We start from the raw sequence: 17338 nt of genomic DNA on the forward strand, positions 1-17338 counted from the left end.
GTAGAAATTGTCATGGCAAAATCTTGTAGATTCATCTCATCATCAAAATGGATTCAGTGCTTGTTGAAGAGGAATAGAGGAATAATGTCATTTTCCTGTGAATTTCTGAAGCTTGCTCCAATTTACTGTGTTGGTGCTTCACTTCTCTGCTACTTTTCTGATTTTTATCAACTGATAGCTGCTCTTGGGTCATATTTTAATGGTTTTAACTGGACGTCCCATTAAGATGGGCACTGATGACATTTTCTGCTTCATCTCCCTCCTCCAGTTTGAGACAGTCAGATTATTATATAAAAAGATGTGAAGCTTTTGGCATGATGAGTTTATTAATAAATACATGTCTGAATTGCAACTGAATACAATGCATGACAAGATATATGCTGTCTTTGACTTGATGATATTTTGCATCAAATGTCAAAGAATTGCTGGGATGTGGCTGTTGATCAAGGACCTAATGTTAGAGCTTTTATGACTGGAGAGACAGAGTTAATGGCCCCAGTGTACTGTTACAGTGACCCACTCATATAAGGTGGGTAGTGAAGTACATCAAAATTACAGTCATGATTTAAAGAAAAGTACCTTAGAATACAGCAAAATTAATTGTTCCAGCCACAAATAAAGAATTTATCTTTAGGAAATTTCAGGAATATTTTTTTTTAAGTATCCCATCCCTTTGCAGTTCATATTTCCAAAGCAACATTTCAGATCATTTGAGTCACTGATACAGGGTGTATTGAACATTTTTTATTTCTTCTCTAAAACTCCTAAACCAATTTCAGCCAATATTGGCAAAAAAAAAAACAAACATTTGATGGATTATGGAAATTGATTTTCATAATTCCACATTCCCTACCTTATGTGTTGATCACTGTCCATCAGCAAAAGTCGTGCTATCTTCAAAAATCATCTTTTCTACTGAACAGTGAGCAGGCATCCTGTCTGAATGGTTATACGGTACCAAGGTACTTCACAACAAACCCTCTACCAAAATTGTGAAGTGCATGACCTCAGGTTTCAGGATTTTGACCAAAGATGTGCATGAGTTGGTCATAATATTCAATGTATACAACATTTAAAATTCTTCAAGGCATCTACCAGGGTCATAGTTTGGGGATCCAGGGCCAGTTTTGGGGTTCTGGCCAATAGATTGAAAGTGTATTCTATCTTTGAATTTCATTTCTTAGTTTATGGCTTGAAATCTAACAGGCAAATTATTTGCATCACAATGATTAAAAAATGAGCTGTCTGCCATATTTTGTGAAATTAATGTCCTTTGGGTCCAGCGTGTATGCCACTAGCATTCCATGACTTAGGGCATAAATATCATAATTTGAGAGTGCACTATGCATGAAATATGTCTTTGAAATTCTTGAAATTCTTCAATTGTTCACTTGTTTGTATTGAGTAATGTGCCTTTTACAGTTTTTGAAATTCCTGACCAAAAGCATCAATTTCAAGCCATCAGGGCCAGACAATATTTGTTATGCTCAGAAAATGCAACGTGTAATAAGAAATTCTTCTTTCTCTTCTGACATCTAGCAGGCGAACTCTTTTTACCCCTTCAGGATAAATGATACAAACAAACTTTTTTTTCAGAATTCAGCAATTTATCTATTAGATTTATGATTATATAGATAACTTGAATAATATTTGCCAAAGTTATTGTGGAAATTTTGTAAGATTTTGTAATAGTGTCATAAAATGTGTTTGAACACCAAAAAAATGAGATACGTTACTTTGATTAGCACACTAAAACATTGAGGTTAATTTTTAACATGGTACCTCATGTTTACAAGCTTTGACTGGAAAAATTGGAATCATGCAGAACCTTGCTTCATGGTCCCAGAACCTTTTATTTGATAAAGAATCCGAATAGGGAAATCATTACCATTAAACAGGAAGGGAACATTTTCGATCCCATATACAATGTTGTGGTGTTAGTTTATGGACCATTGTGAAAAATATTGCAGAAAATGTAAATTTACATTTGACTTAATTATTTGATTTGATATTCAAATCGATGCTGAAGAGTGGAAAAAATCGAAACGGATGCAGAGCCTTACTTGAAGTAAACATTAGAAACTTCTGAGAAAATGAATATGATTTCTCGTAATTACTTCAGTCCATGAGAAGCTGTCATTTTTCCCAATTCATTTGTGTTACAGAATTTAGACTTCCTGCAGAATTTATATTTATTGTCAGAGCCATTTAACTATTGGCATTGATCCATATAAATATCAATCATTTTACAAGAATTTGATTTCAAGGATTCTAATTTTGGTGTTTTATGAGAATGCTTGGATAATTAACACCACAAGGAGTTGGGCTTTTGGGTCGTTAGTTTGTCTGACCTGTTAGCAGGGTTAGTCAGAAAGAATCATTACTAGAAAAAAGAAATCAAAGTGAGACATTTGACTAGCATTACATATAATTAACTTAGAGAACATGTTTTACATGAATAGCTTTTAGAATAGGGTGGAATAGAAATATTGAATTAAAAAAAAAACTCATAGAATTATCATTCTCCTTAAGAATTACTAGTAATATATTTTATCTTGTACAAGTTTATAATTCAACAGTCTTTGGATAGTTCCCTAAGCTTCTGGATATGACTCAAAACAGTTAATTTTATATTTTAAGTTGATAGAACAAAATTTTTCTATATGAAGAATTTAAATGATGAAATACTAATCAAAATTTACATGTGATAAATCTATTTCAGATCCAGAAAACACTTTCCTTAGTTTCTCCAATCCCAACTACCAATTTGAAGACCAACTTAAAATGAAATCCAGTAAAATTAACAAAGACGTAAACATCTATGATGAGGTAGACATCACGTCAATGTCTCTGTTAGACAATAAATCTGCTTCAGAAAAATACTCCAACAAAAGTGAGAAACAGAGACTTCTGGCCGAATTGTCTGCCGACAGTTCATCAGAGGATGAAGACAGGAGTGAATGTGAAAACAAGGACTTAAAACAAAACACATGGAAAAATGAGAAAAATCTGATGCAGAAAGGGGGCAGGAATTCACAAGTGGAGAATGAAAACTCTGGCAAGAAATCCACAGGGTTTCTGGACTATTACTCCATGCTGGAAAGCAAAGCCAAGGAAAAGTCCCAATCCGTCTCATCCGACCTGGATCTGGAACTGGAGTGGAGTGGGATTACATCTCCAGTCAGCCAGGCCAAAGTCAAGTCAGTGTCATAGGAGTCAAGTCTGCTTTCTTGCAAAAGAATTGTATTTTTTTCCCAAAGAAATGAAGCTTTTATGATATGCTAATTCAGAGAATTTGTGTCCCCTGTTAAAGAAAAAATTGAGGGTAGAAAAAGTGAAAAAAGTTATGCAGATGGAAAAATACCTTCAGCTTTTGGACTTTAAGTCAAAAGGGGTATTTTTTAGGTTAAAGAAATTCATTACCTTAAGTTTCATTGCAGAAGCTTACAGAGAAGTAAAGTACTGTATGCAATATATAAAATTCTGACCTTGGATTTTGACCTTTTGAACTCAATGTCAATAGGAGTCTTTTTTTAATGTCATATTGACTAAAGGTATAAATTTCATTGCAAAACCTCAAAGAGAACTAGAGTTATCACCAGGAAACCATTTTTTGCAAGATATGAGTTTATTACCTAGACCTTTTGACCTAAGAATCAAATTGGGTCTTTGAGTCATTTGGGGATATGTTCTAAGATTTCATTGAAAAAGCTCCAGGAAAACTAGAATTATTATCTGGAAATCATTTTTTGCATTGTATGGATTTCTGACCTTGACCTTTGACTTAAAAATCAATATTGGTTTTTTAGGCCATATTGAAAGAAGCTTAAAGAAAATTAAAGTTTGAAAAAAGGAAAATGCTATTTGCAATGTATGAATTTCTGACCTGTGACCCTTTGATCTCATCTTCTTTTAGGGCTGGGACGATATATCGAGATATCGATAATATCGATTCAATGTGAGGATGATACGCATATCGATACGTATGAAGAAATATCGACATATCGACCAAAAAATTCTGACTTGTGTTTTTCTTTGTTTACTTAACATTTTGGGTTTAATATATAAAATAAATATGCTTAATATAAATATAAATATGAAATACATAATAATTAAGACCACTTGTGCAAAATAATTAAGTTTTACAACAGATATGCAACTTCTTTGAATAAATTATTCTTATTTGTGAAGAAATGTTTTGTTCATTTCAATATAAAAAAAGAATTAATAACCAATTAAACATATCGTGATACATATCGTATCGTGGCTCAAATATCGGGATACGTATCGATATAGAAAAAGTTGTATCGTCCCAGCCCTATCTTCTTTACACCATAAGGAGTTTTTATACAACATTTCATTGCAAAATCTCAAAGCCTTCTTAAGATATCACCCAGAAATGAAAGTGTTACATGCAGAATGTATGAATTTATATGACCTTGACCTTTGACCTTTCAACTGAAAATCAATAGGGGGTCTTCTGTAGGCCATAGGGAGTAATATTTTTTAAAAATTTTATTGAAAAATAGCTCAAAGAAAACTAAACTAAAGTTATCATCAGGGAACCGTTATTTGCAATGTAAGAATTTTTTACCTTGACCTTTGACCTCAAAATCAATAGGGGTGTTTTTAGACCATAAGGAGTTGTGATATAAAATTTCATCACAAAATCTGAAAGGTTTCCCTTGACCTTTAACCTCAAAATCAATAGGGGTCTTTTTTTTAGGCCATATGGAGTTATGATATAAAATTTCATTACAAAAACCCAAAGGCTTTTAAGAGATATTGTCCAGAAATGAAAGTGTTACACACAAACAGATGGACAGACAGAAGACCAGATTTATTTCCCAGGGCTTTCAAAAAGATTATAAGCAAGTATTTTTAAAAAAAATAGGAGGTACCTTGTGGAAGTGATTTTAATTAAATATGTTGCTAAACTTTTATCAGTCAAATATTTTTTCAATATTTTGTCCGGTACAATTACAATTTGAGCCGGGTATAGTACCGGATACAGGCAGATTTGGAAAGGCCTGATATCCCCCACTTTCACTGAAAATAGTAGGGATAAATATAAAATTTCATAAAGTTAAATTTAAGGAATTGCCTGTGTTTTTTGGAGATGCCAAAAAAGTAAGCATTGCTAATTTATGTTTTAGGTTTGACATAAACTCGCCTGATAGTGGTATCCATTCAGATGCAAGATCAGATGATGGGACACATGTCCATGGACCTGTTAATGATGATGTTTCCTCAGTGGTCACTAAGTCATCAGAGCAGGACAGTTCGGAAGAAACCACACCCACAGGGGTAAAAGAAAACTTATTTTTCAAAATAATTGTTTCATGTTCTGAGACAAAAAATCAGAATATTGGTTAAGTTCCTTTATACGTATTATAAATAAACACAGCATATTAAAAACATTTTAAAGTTTCAATTAACAAAAGAAATTACCACTAGAAATATTTTTTTAATGCAAAAAACCATGTTTTACCCAATAGACTTATGTGTTTTTGATCCATCAAATCAAATATTGAAAGGTTGGGGATTCTGGTCTTTGCCAGTTGCATCCCAATGTTTTTATGTCCTTGCCAGTAGTAAAGAAGATGCCAGACAGAGATTTTATGTGAATGGGGGATTTAATATGCATTATATGTCACAAGTAATTTTTGAATGGCTTTCTTTTCTTTAAGCAACTGATAAATCATGTGTGAAATAGTAAAATAATGACTTAAAGTGAACTTTAAATGTAAGTAGTTAAAAGATTTGACCATCACAGTGCCATCAAAGGAAATTTTACAGATAGAGGATGGAGTATGGAGTCTGTGATAAAGACCATTCCTCTAATCAGGATTGAAGATCTTGTTATCCCACAAGTCATATTCTTCAAAAACAGGGCTTCACTTTGTCATGCAATGAGAGAGTCCCATTGTCTTGAGATGTTCTTGATCTGCAGTTTTTGAGGATTATTTATTAGCACAAAATAAAGATACACTGCGTACATTTTACTGCAATCGTGTAATTAGAACTCTCTCTAGTGTCTCCTCTAATATTGATCCACGGAACTTGTTGGGCCCTTGTCTGGTGTTGCAGTGATTAACTGTTGCTTTAGATGACAGGGTTTCACAAATCCGATTGTCACTGCGGTATTTCTGAGATCCCTACTTACATCCGGCCATAATCTTTATTTTAGCTCTCCAGTCTTCGTAAACATTTCTCGTGTCAAGTAGTGCACTTTAAAATTGAAATGAAGAAGCCCCACAAAATTGTTACACTTATGATTATGCAATCTGTTATACTGTCTGATTGGTTTTTCTGTTGACCTTGTGTAGGACGTGCCGAAGGAAGTGGTGCTGCCACCTGGCTGGGAGAAGTGTGAGGATGAGGAGGGGGCGTATTACTGGCACATCAAGAGTGGGACGATCCAGAGGGAGCTACCATCACCAGCTCCACCCGATGTCAAACAGACCACACTTAGGTCACTGAGTGTTAAGAGTAATTCAGTATGTTCCATTTGTTTTACATGTTTTAGCCTGTACATCATACTGTGAAAGCCAGATAATGAAATTACTCAGAACATTAAAATCTGATTATAATTAGAGAACTTAAAAAAAAGTTCTGGAGAGCTACAGTATTGTTTTGAATTGGGACATTATGCATGAAGTTTGAATTGTAGCAATATACAGTAAAACTCTGTTATCATGGTTATAGTGAAGTCCTTGGGACCTCTGAATTCGTGAGTTGGTATATCTGTATAGTGAATTTCCTAAAGTATATATAGTGAAATCAGAGTACATGTTTTCCTTTAAGTATGATTTCAGAATATGTTCAGGGAAGTATTTAATACAAAAATTATCTTGGAGGACTTAAGTTTTCTGATGAATTTAATTTCAAATATGAATTTTTATGAAAAATAATGTCAGTTTCAAAATTTTATGATCTTAAAAAAATCATTATAAAGATGTATATTTTGTTATCTTTTAACTTGTACAGAACACAAAATCAATTTGCCTTATCCATAAATTTGTAATATCTGAGTTCTTTATAACCGTAAAAATTTACAAGGAATTGTTGGAATTTGTCAGGCATCATAAAATGTAAATTCCCTACGTCTGTGTTTCTACTAAACAAGTTTTTTACACTGTAGTATTTTTTTTTCAGTTCCAATTATGATGATTCAAGCATAGAATGTGTTATAGTGTGGTATTTTTCTGTATTCTTTCAGAGTTCTGGCTCTACAAATGGATCTGTACCCTCTAGTCCATCTAGTGTATCCTCTAATACAGAGGACCCACTAAAGGCTTTTGAAGGCCATGCCTTACAATATGCTGCAAAATCATTGCAAAACATGTGAGTATTAGAGGTAATAGTTTTGATTGTTGTGGAAAAGGGTTTTTATGCCTCCGTCATAAATTGGCCGGGGGCATATAGTGTTACCCTGTTCTGTCATTCCATCATCATTCACTTTCCGTTCATTATCTCTGCAACAATTGCACACATTCAACTCAAATTTGACATATGGATACATCATAGGAATACGCAGGTCAAGTTAGAATTTTGTCATGGTCCGATGATTTTTTGACAGAGTTATCCCTCTTGAACTTAGAAAAAAAAAAGAAATTTTCATTTTCCACTCTCTTACTTTTGTAGGGATGTATGTTTAAGGTTGAAATTGCATATGCAGGTATTTTACCAGAAAATACAGGTCAAGTTCAAATTTGGTCCTGGTCCAATGATTTTTGACAGTTATTCCCCTTGAACTTGGAAACGATTTAAAAATTCACAATTTCTAATCATTATCTTGGCTACAAATGTGCAATTTACAATAGTTTCTATTTATTTTCTAAGTTATAAAATAATGCACATTTTGTGTATACTATATGCAAACAAATTTAAAACTAATATGTAGGGATGTCAAAATATTTATTTTCTTTAGTTGAATATTCGATTGCATTATTCGAACGATAGTCGAATATATTCGAATCTTTTTTGGAAAATAAAATTTTATTTTAAACCTCATTGGTACATGACGTATTTAACCCCAAAACCCTTTTTTCAAGTTTATCAAAAAGTAAAAGTAACAACAAATGTTACACACAGATGTTCACGTTGACCTAAAATGTGGATAGCGTGTTTATATTAACTAAATCTTGTCCATAAATCGGTCTGTAAAGACGTTTTTTTTTAGTAAGCATAAAAAATGACAGTACTATTTATTTTTTAAGCTTATTAAAATAATTGAGGGGTAAGGAAGGGGGGGGGGGGTAAAACACACAATACCCACACGCCAGATGTCTGTGATAATGTTAAACAGTTGAATATACTTTTTGTCCCGGCTATCAAAATGTCTTTGAATTTTGTAAAAGAATATTAACTCTATAATAATTATCGTAGCGTCCAAACATGTCACGGCTATAATGGGTACATCGTTTGAGATCAAGCCCAGTTAATAATTTTACAAACAAAGCCCAGCATAGTGAGATAATTTTATTACAAAAACAACACATTAATTGACAAATAATTCTCGCAGAAGTGAAGCATTTCTAATTACTGTACTCTTTACATGTAAAGTCAACAGTTTTGAATGAGGAAAATCATCTTATTGACTGTGTCTGAGGAAAGACGGTTTCTTGATTTTAAATAAGATGAGAATTCCATCTCTTTATCATTCTTTAATTGAATTTATTCATTCGAATATCATTTCATTATTTGATCGTCGGTCCATTCGACTGATAGTCGAATAGTCGACTATTCGTTGACATCCCTACTAATATGGCATTTGAAATTTTGGCTGCCTGTGGAGGCATTCGTGGCATTACGACACATCTAGTTGTAATTTACCAGGATATAAGGGACGCTAATTATGATAGTAAGACCACAGTTTTATTCCTTTTTACTTTATAAGTAATGGTTTTCTTATTACCTAGTTCCTCGAAGCAGGAGGTGCAACCAGAACCAAGGAAGACTGAACCGCATGAGAAGCCAGTACGATTTGCAGTTCAGTCGTTGGGTTGGGTCAGGATAGCTGAGGAGGATTTGACTCCTGAGAGAAGTAGTCGAGCTGTCAATAAATGTATTGTGGATTTGTCATTTGGCAGGAACGATATCAACGACGTAGTTGGTCGATGGGGAGATGTAGGTTTCCTGGGATAATTCTCTTTGATTTTCAATATTTGTGTAAAGATTTTGCTCAAGTAAAAAAAAAACATACATGTATGGATCAATATTTAAAAATATTTGTTCTTAAAAACATGAATGTTTATTTTTACATAGTAGATGCCACAGTTAAGTGATATATAATATGTGTGTAAATTGGTGGCCCATTAAATTGTATCTGTGTAATTTCTTGATTCTCTTTAGGGTAAGGATCTGTACATGGATCTGGACAAAGACAGTCTGAGGTTGGTGGACACTCAGGATTTCACCACTCTTAACTCACAGCCCATACAGTCCATCAGAGTCTGGGGAGTGGGCAGAGACAATGGACGGTATGTATCTAAATATGGAAATTTAAAATGTCTTTGTTAGCAGTTTGTTGTAATATGTGTTTTTTTTAAAAACATAATAATTAAAATGATGGTAAAGCTTATAAGATACAATTGAGTGAACATCACTGTAATACTTCAATTTCAATTTCATTTCTTTTTTTTCCCCAAACAACCACAGGGAGAGGTAATATATTGTATTATGTGTGTATACTTGTATGTAGATAGATGTTTGTTTCTTCAGTCACACCTTGTGACATTTGCTGAAGAATTTATGGTTTCTCTACATTTGGAATAAAATGATATAAAAATGGTTATGTATTATAGCACAAACAAATTGTATTAAAGATGTACAGCACAAACAATGTGATATATGCAATAGTGTTCAACAGTGTCACTGGTGTGTATGGCCTTTGTTCTCTGGTAACAATTAAAAGCAGTAGTTGTCGAGGCATTTGGTGTAAATTTTTTTAAATTCTTTGTTAATTCAAATGTTTTTGCACCACTTAAAATTTTTGCAAAAAGCTGTATAATTAGTAGGAGTTTTTTTAATTATGTCAGCTATGTTTGATTTAATTTTGCAGAGATTTTGCTTATGTTGCTCGTGATAAGACAACAAGGAAGCATATGTGTCATGTGTTTCGATGTGACACCCCGGCTCGACACATTGCCAACACTCTGAGAGACATCTGCAAGAAGATCATGTTGGAGCGACACTTGGAACAGAATGCAGTGGTTCAGCGACTTAGTCGCCCCACCGACCTCCCAAACCTGGACAAATCTAATGGACAGACAAACGGACAAAAGCTGTCCTTTCAGAGCTTGTATAGCAGTAAGTCATGGAACAAGCAAAACTGTCACTCCTATCTGTAAATCTATGTTTATAGCTTTAGTGGAGTAACTATAATTGTGGTTGGCTACAAATTATATACATTATTTATATACATATCATGTATATGCATAATTGCATTAAAAAATTGAATGTTCCTGAAAATAAATTCACAGTCCTCTGTGAAATTTTTAAAGGAGCTTTTAGAATCTGAATTTAGTCAACTTAAGTTAGCTTTAATATTATATTTAGATAATGAAGTTATATTGTAACATATGCAAATTGTGTAACAATAATGTCTTCGTAGGTATTTCATTTCCTACCCCAATGGAGGAACCTAAGAAAATCATCCGCTGTCACTATCTTGGACGTGAAATGGTCTCTAAGCCAACAGGTAAAAATTGCTGTCAGAATTTTACAATAAAAGTTTCTGTAGGATTCAAGGAATATCACTTTTTCTTCAACTATGAATTACAGTTCACAATTTCGTTTTATGATTTTTAAAGAAAATATTTAACTAATCTTGATAAGAATATCCCTAATTAGCTCTTGGTTGGTCTTGTAGGGACTGATGTACTAAACAATGCCATCGAGTCTCTCTACAGTCGTATCCCACCAGAAAAATGGATCTTTGTTGATGTAGCAATAGCTCCCTCCACTCTCACTATAACAGAACATGGGGTAATTGTCAGAGGGTACTAAACCTGGTATCTTAAGGTAGTCCGATCCTCAGGTTCTGAAAATCAGCTTTTCAGTAATTGAAAATGATCACAAAAATGTCTTGGATTTTGCAGAACAACGTGTATTTACCCATGGTATTTCTTCAAAATTCATCAGTAAAGTTAATCAAATTATAAAGGGAAAATTATCAAATCTCAAATATATTTTTAGTAAATGCGAATAAAAGCACCAGCTATGGATTTTCTGATTGAAAACTGATCAACAAATATATTTTTGGTTTAAAAATGATTGGTATCCAGGCATTTGGAAAAAATTAAATGTTTTGCACACTTATACAGTATTTTAGTTCTTCTATTTATTTCAATTGTTATAAAATACATAGTGTAAAACGTACGTGTGTATTATCATTGCAAGACATCCCAGATCACTTCTAATTTCATATCATGCTCATAAGCATTGGGAACTAATGCTAGATTAGAGGAAATTTGATTTCTCTAAAAATGAATTTATTTTTGTACCTTTGTGGGGTACAATGTCAACTTTTCATAATATTATTTCTAAGACTTCAAAGAACCTTAAATCATATTGAGATGCATAAAAGGAAATTGTTGCGAGAAAATATTTCAATTTCAAGCTTCATTTTGAGACTTTTTAAATTAAATAATAGATTTAAGAGTTATCATTCCTATCTGAGGATCGGATATCCTTAATAGCTTGTCTGGTTCTAATAGATATTTGACAGTCATTACTCAGGACAGAAACTCAATGAGTGTTGTATTTTGTAGAAACCAGAGAACAGAATAGATGACTGTCGCATTCGATATCTGTCATTCATGGGAATAGCCATGGAGAATGCCAAGTAAGTGTTGAACCAGTATACATTATCCCCCCCCCCCCCCCCCACACACACACACACAAAAGCAGCACTCAGTAGAAAATTGGAAAAGGGCATATTTATTAGGTCTTCCTGCTTTGTAGTATTTATTTTTCCTCAGTCAAAGGGTATCTTTCCTGCAAGATGATTGTAGAGTTTTTTTCAGATCATAGGTGTGCTTTTTGTGAAAATGGCCAGTGTTAAGGACTTGTAGTAGCATGAGAATATACCTTTGATATTGTGTTAGGACATTGTTGAAGGCCACGGTTGGGTTCAAGGTCATAGCTAATCATTCTATAGAGCACAACGGTCTTGAATAATAATGTGTCCCTACATGGGGAAAGCTTATGTAAAAATTTAATATAGGAACTATAAATACAAGTTGGTGATTTTAGTCACCACTTCATCTTTCTGGGGCATCATCGTGCTTCCCTTACATTTGATGGTAACATTGTTTTCTTCATGGAAAAGAATTAACATGAAAGCTTAAATGCATTTAAGCTTAAGCTTAGTCAATACAATATTTTTTATACATGAGATGTTCAGAGTTGCCCTGGAAATACCAGTGGTGGTATTTACCAGTGTGGAATAAGCTATAATATCATTTCCCAGTTATTCCCGAAAATTACCAGTATTTCCCACTGTGGTCTTTTTTTTGGGGCCAAACCTGGAGATATTTGTACTTGAATATGAAACTTATCAGTTTGTTTAGTGGTTTATTCTATATATTAAAATGTCTAGGACTTAGTAGTTCATAACTCACTGATGGTGGTATGTTCATGAAGAGAGATAACTTGTACTTTGACATTGTTACAGATTGGGTGGCTTCATTATACATGGGGCTGAGGACCAGTTTTATGCCCATGTGTTCCACTGTGAGCCATCAGCTGGACCTCTGTGTAAAACTATAGAGGCAGCTTGTAAGGTAGGGTTCTTTGTGATTTAGTTTTGATTACTTATATTTGAAAAACACTAAACTTATTACATGTATATCTTTATCTTTTTCTGAACACAGTCCTTCCTGCTTGTTAACAAAGTACTTAATTGTCTTTGAAACTCATGCATATAAAAACATTTATAGCTACTCTTTTTTTTTTATACCTTCACTTAAAAAGTGAGGGGGTGTTATATAGTGATGGGGTGTTCGCTACAATTCCTTACGTCCATCTGTTACACTTTGTCATTTTACTCATCTAGGAGCTGGGGGTATCATTTTGTGAGCTCAGTGCTCACAGTACCTCTAGTTTATTCTTTTTTCCTTTGTTGATCATACATTGAAATATATATGTTTAAAAATCTCTCTTAATGTAATCCATATACATGTAGAAGATTAATATGATGAATCCGATGACATCTAAAAAAAATGTGAAATCAATATCCCTTGTCCATGGTTTAAAATCCTAAGGAGGGGCAAAGTTGATTGTTGAGAATGTTACGATACAAGTCATGATATGGGTGGCCTATAGTTAAAAACTATAGATATTTGATTGTCAGTGTATAGCAAAAACTTGTGAAAGGACATTCATGAAATATTAATGTAATTAATTTATTTTCCAGCTACGGTTCCAGAAATATTTAGATGCACATGGAATTCAGACCCCAACTCCGACACAGAAAAACAAGGTGTGTTTAAAATGAACATTTCTTTGTTTTGTTTTATATATTGTGGTGACCTGTTTTTTTTATCAGTCACATTCTTTTTGTTGACATCTTTTATAATATCATCAATATTAAAACAAGATATATGGTATTTGGTTTTGTGATTTTTTTTACCTTTTGTATTAATTTTGTGGCTATTCTTATTGTAATTTTTCTTCTTTTATGATTCTGTTTTTTTACTTATTATCCTTTGTTGTCTTTATCTTGGCATATGGTATTTGATTTGCATGTCATTTTGTTGTGGTCTGTAGTTGGAGAATATAGGGGCAACCTTCAAAGCAGGGATGAAGGCCAGTGCAGAGGGGGTACAGTCGGGGGTCAAGGCCAGTCTACATGGAGTTCAGTCTGTGTTCAGTATACTTAAAAGTAAAGTCAAATCTGACCATACGTGATGACCTTTATCACATTTGTAGGTACACAAACTTATAGGATATGAAATACAGTTGAACTTTGGTATCTCGAACACTGATATCTCAAATACCATGGATATGTCAAAGTGATTTGGAAGTCCCAATCGCTTATTCCTTGAGTATTTTACCCTGGATATCTGGAACCCTCAAATATCTCGAAGTATTTTCTTGGTCCCATCTAGTTCGAGATAATGAGGTTTGACTATATTAAGCTTTCTTGTACTATTTTAACATACTGTTTAAGGTTTATAATGACAACAAAAATTCTGCATCTTGAATTATTGTTAAGAGGAATTTAAATACCATGTAAGCAGAATTTTTAGCAAGGATTCAATTTTGGCATTACTAGTGAGGGTGTTGAGATCACTAAAATTGAATATCGCTAACAATACATTCCATATCAATGGTAATAGCTGTCTATCTCCACATTATAAAATTGTTAAAATTGCTTCTCGCTAAAATATATTTATAAATTTTTAAGGATAAATTGCTAAAATTATGTCCTGCTGAAAATTCCACTTATATAGCATTATTTTCCTTGAGTTCAAATAATTTCTATTATTGTGTCATTATATTACATATTGTTGTAAAATGTGTATTGAAATCAAACAAGGAAAAAGCTGGAAACTTTTAATTCCAAATATGCTTCATGTTTTGTAGACAGGAGTAAAAAGAACAGGTATATCCTGAGGATTACCAACACTAAGTACATAATTAATCTCTGTGATTTGTTTATATTTTCCAGAGTTTTGGTGCTTGCTTTCGACACAGTGTTCAGAGCTTTGTGGAGACCTTGAAGTCCCCTGTCAAGTAAGTCTACAAGCAAGAAATAGTATCCAACAGAATGCTTGCAAAGAAGACAAATAATGCTGATCTACCATTCGTAACTAAATAACTACATTAGAACTGTTGTGTTTGATGGTGTTCATTGAAAGGAATAAATCCAGCATTATAAATTATATTGTGTAAGGTAATATGCAAACTGTCTGTACATGCTTGTGAATATTTTGTAGTGTTTTTTGGATAGGAGACGGTATAAAATTTAACATAATTTTTTGCATACAGTATTTACCAATGAATCTCCTGTTTTCCTGTTGAAGATATTTGAAAATCTGATTGTTCCTTGGTACATGAAGATTTTTAGGGACTCTGAGCAAGTTTTACCAAATATGAAAATCATAAACAGGCTGGAATCTTGAAATGACTGGCAATGTAGAAAAGCTTGCTGTGAGAATATTTTAACACTGCATTCCACATTTTTGTAATTGTACGTAAAAGTTTGTACATGTACTAATACTTGTAAGCTTTAATTTTGTATGATATTTTTATACATGTAAATGTCTGCCAAATCTTTGTTCTGTTAATGGTTGAATTTTATACTAAATTTTTATAGCCTCTGTTTTGATTTGTTTTTCAATCCTTGCCTTTGTTATCAAGCAGGTATATATACATATAGTTGTGTTATTTTTGTTTTTAAAAAGTTATCAAAACCACCATTTAAAAGGGTAGTTTGGTTGTTTTTGCAAAACTTTGAGGACCAGTTTAATATGAGCTAATGTGATATTGGTATGGGCATTTGTACTTATTTGTATGCTATGTATACAAGTTCATTTTATTTCTTCCAGTGTGTTTTAATTTGTACATGGCTTATACATAATTAGTTTGTAGAATGGTATTTAATACATTTAATTATGAGTTGATTTACTGCTAACATGCTATTTTTTTTTAAATCTATGCCAGTTTATATACTCATTTAATATTTTTTATCCTGATGTTGCTTTTACCAATGATTTGCCATATTATTGTTTTCCGACTTATACCCATGTGCAATATCAAGTGTTTTCAGGTGTAACAGCCATTTTATAGTGTAAGAACACTTACTGTGACAGTTTAATTCATTGATTTGTTTGATTGTCTTGTTTTGCTGAAATACTTATGTTTTATGCATTTCTGTGAATCCATCTGTGATGAGGAACTTGTACTTTTCTATGGACTTGAATTTATCAAGAGTTATTTCCCGTTGGTTGTCATACAGGAGGTCACCATGCTTGGATGTCACTGAAGTGTAGAAAAGACGGATTTTTCAGATGAATTTGCTTTAGTTAAAGTCTCCTATAATTCATGATTATTTTTATATTGTTAAGATTTTTGCCATATATCATTTATTCTTGCTATACATGTTTTAAATTTCATCAATCAAAAAAGAAAATTCCCAAGGTTGACCTCCAAACATGCTGGCCAAGGGGAATAACTTTGACAGAAAATGTTATACTTTCTAAATTACTGGAATTTTTCAAAGAAATTTTATTGCAACAGATATTCAAGAATTCCAAAATTTTTCTCCAAAAATGTGACAAAAATCAGTTGTTATTATTATATAATGCATATTTTTTTTGCTTTATTTTAGAGGATGTTAGTCAGGGCTATTTTAGCCTTATATTCAAACCCCCTGGGAAAAATATAAGAAATTGCATTAAATTTGACAGCTCAAACAGAAAAATACCATTTCATATTTTAAAGATGGATCTGTTTGGTAATCTGTTTAGTACTCAGCCTCCTTGATCTTTTAAATTCAAGTCAATCAAGGTAGATACATATTCAGATTTAATTTCATTCAAGTCATCCTGCAAATACAGTAAAACTCGATAAAGTGAATTCCCTTCACTATATACATAATGAGTAATAACCTATAATGAATTTGTTTTAAAGCATAAATAGCGAATTCTCAATATACATATTTTCTTTCAAGTATAACTACCAAATATGTTAAGAGAAGTATTAAATACAAAACTTACCTTAGAGAAGTAAAATTTTCTGATGATTTAAATTTTAGATAAAAAATACCAAAAAATGTCGAATCAGTATTTTGAGATTTTTAATATATTGTTGTAAAAGGATGTAAATTTCACTATTTTTAACCTCTACAGGACACAAAATCTATTTGCTATGTCTGTAAATTCTTTATATTAGAGATAAGATAAAGTTTTGCAAGGAATTGTTATGAATTTTTGCCATGGATCCCAAATACTTGACTATATCCATTAATTTGCTATACATGTATCTATAAATTTGCTACATCTGTAAATTTTCTATATCCATGTTCGTACTAAACAAGTTTTACTGTAGAGGCTGTTGCCATCTTTTCCCTTCAATGACACTGATGGGTGACAAGGTTGTGTTTTATTTTTTAAAATGGTATCTTTAAATGACTGGAAAATCAAAATATTACTGTTATTAAAATTTGTTTTTATTTTTAGAATTTATATTAATGTTGTTTCCTAATACTGAGGTTTTTTTTTTTCATTTGCAATCATTTTCTCTTAGATTTTATGCAAAATCATGCTATCACGATGTTGTATAGAATGTATGTTTATACTATTGAATGAATGTGTCATTCAGAAAG

At 32.5% G+C, this 17338-nt stretch overlaps 1 protein-coding gene across 4 annotated transcripts in view; it reads left to right on the forward strand.

The window, feature by feature from the left end:
- The window catches only part of LOC133197107 (protein Fe65 homolog), a 49155-nt gene extending 31883 nt beyond the window's left edge, over nt 1–17272 (forward strand). For 2 of the 4 annotated variants that reach the window (XM_061332955.1, XM_061332952.1), the window contains 14 exons: nt 2723–3200; nt 5157–5307; nt 6330–6500; nt 7223–7347; nt 8925–9132; nt 9358–9485; nt 10067–10314; nt 10619–10705; nt 10877–10992; nt 11778–11851; nt 12683–12791; nt 13424–13489; nt 13777–13938; nt 14683–14753. In XM_061332955.1, the coding sequence (XP_061188939.1) occupies nt 2723–3200; nt 5157–5307; nt 6330–6500; nt 7223–7347; nt 8925–9132; nt 9358–9485; nt 10067–10314; nt 10619–10705; nt 10877–10992; nt 11778–11851; nt 12683–12791; nt 13424–13489; nt 13777–13917 (2102 nt within the window). In that variant the 3' untranslated portion in view covers nt 13918–13938; nt 14683–14753. Of the gene's footprint in view, nt 1–2722; nt 3201–5156; nt 5308–6329; nt 6501–7222; nt 7348–8924; nt 9133–9357; nt 9486–10066; nt 10315–10618; nt 10706–10876; nt 10993–11777; nt 11852–12682; nt 12792–13423; nt 13490–13776; nt 13939–14680 lie in introns of all 4 variants that reach the window. The other 2 variants (XM_061332953.1, XM_061332954.1) reach the window with 2 other exon arrangements.
- The last annotated feature ends 66 nt before the right edge of the window (nt 17273–17338 follow it).

This window comes from Saccostrea echinata, unplaced genomic scaffold (genome assembly GCF_033153115.1).
Source record: "Saccostrea echinata isolate AGI-Se365-2 ecotype Australia unplaced genomic scaffold, CSIRO_AGI_Sech_v1 ptg000030l, whole genome shotgun sequence".
In the NCBI taxonomy this organism is placed as follows: domain Eukaryota; kingdom Metazoa; phylum Mollusca; class Bivalvia; order Ostreida; family Ostreidae; genus Saccostrea; species Saccostrea echinata.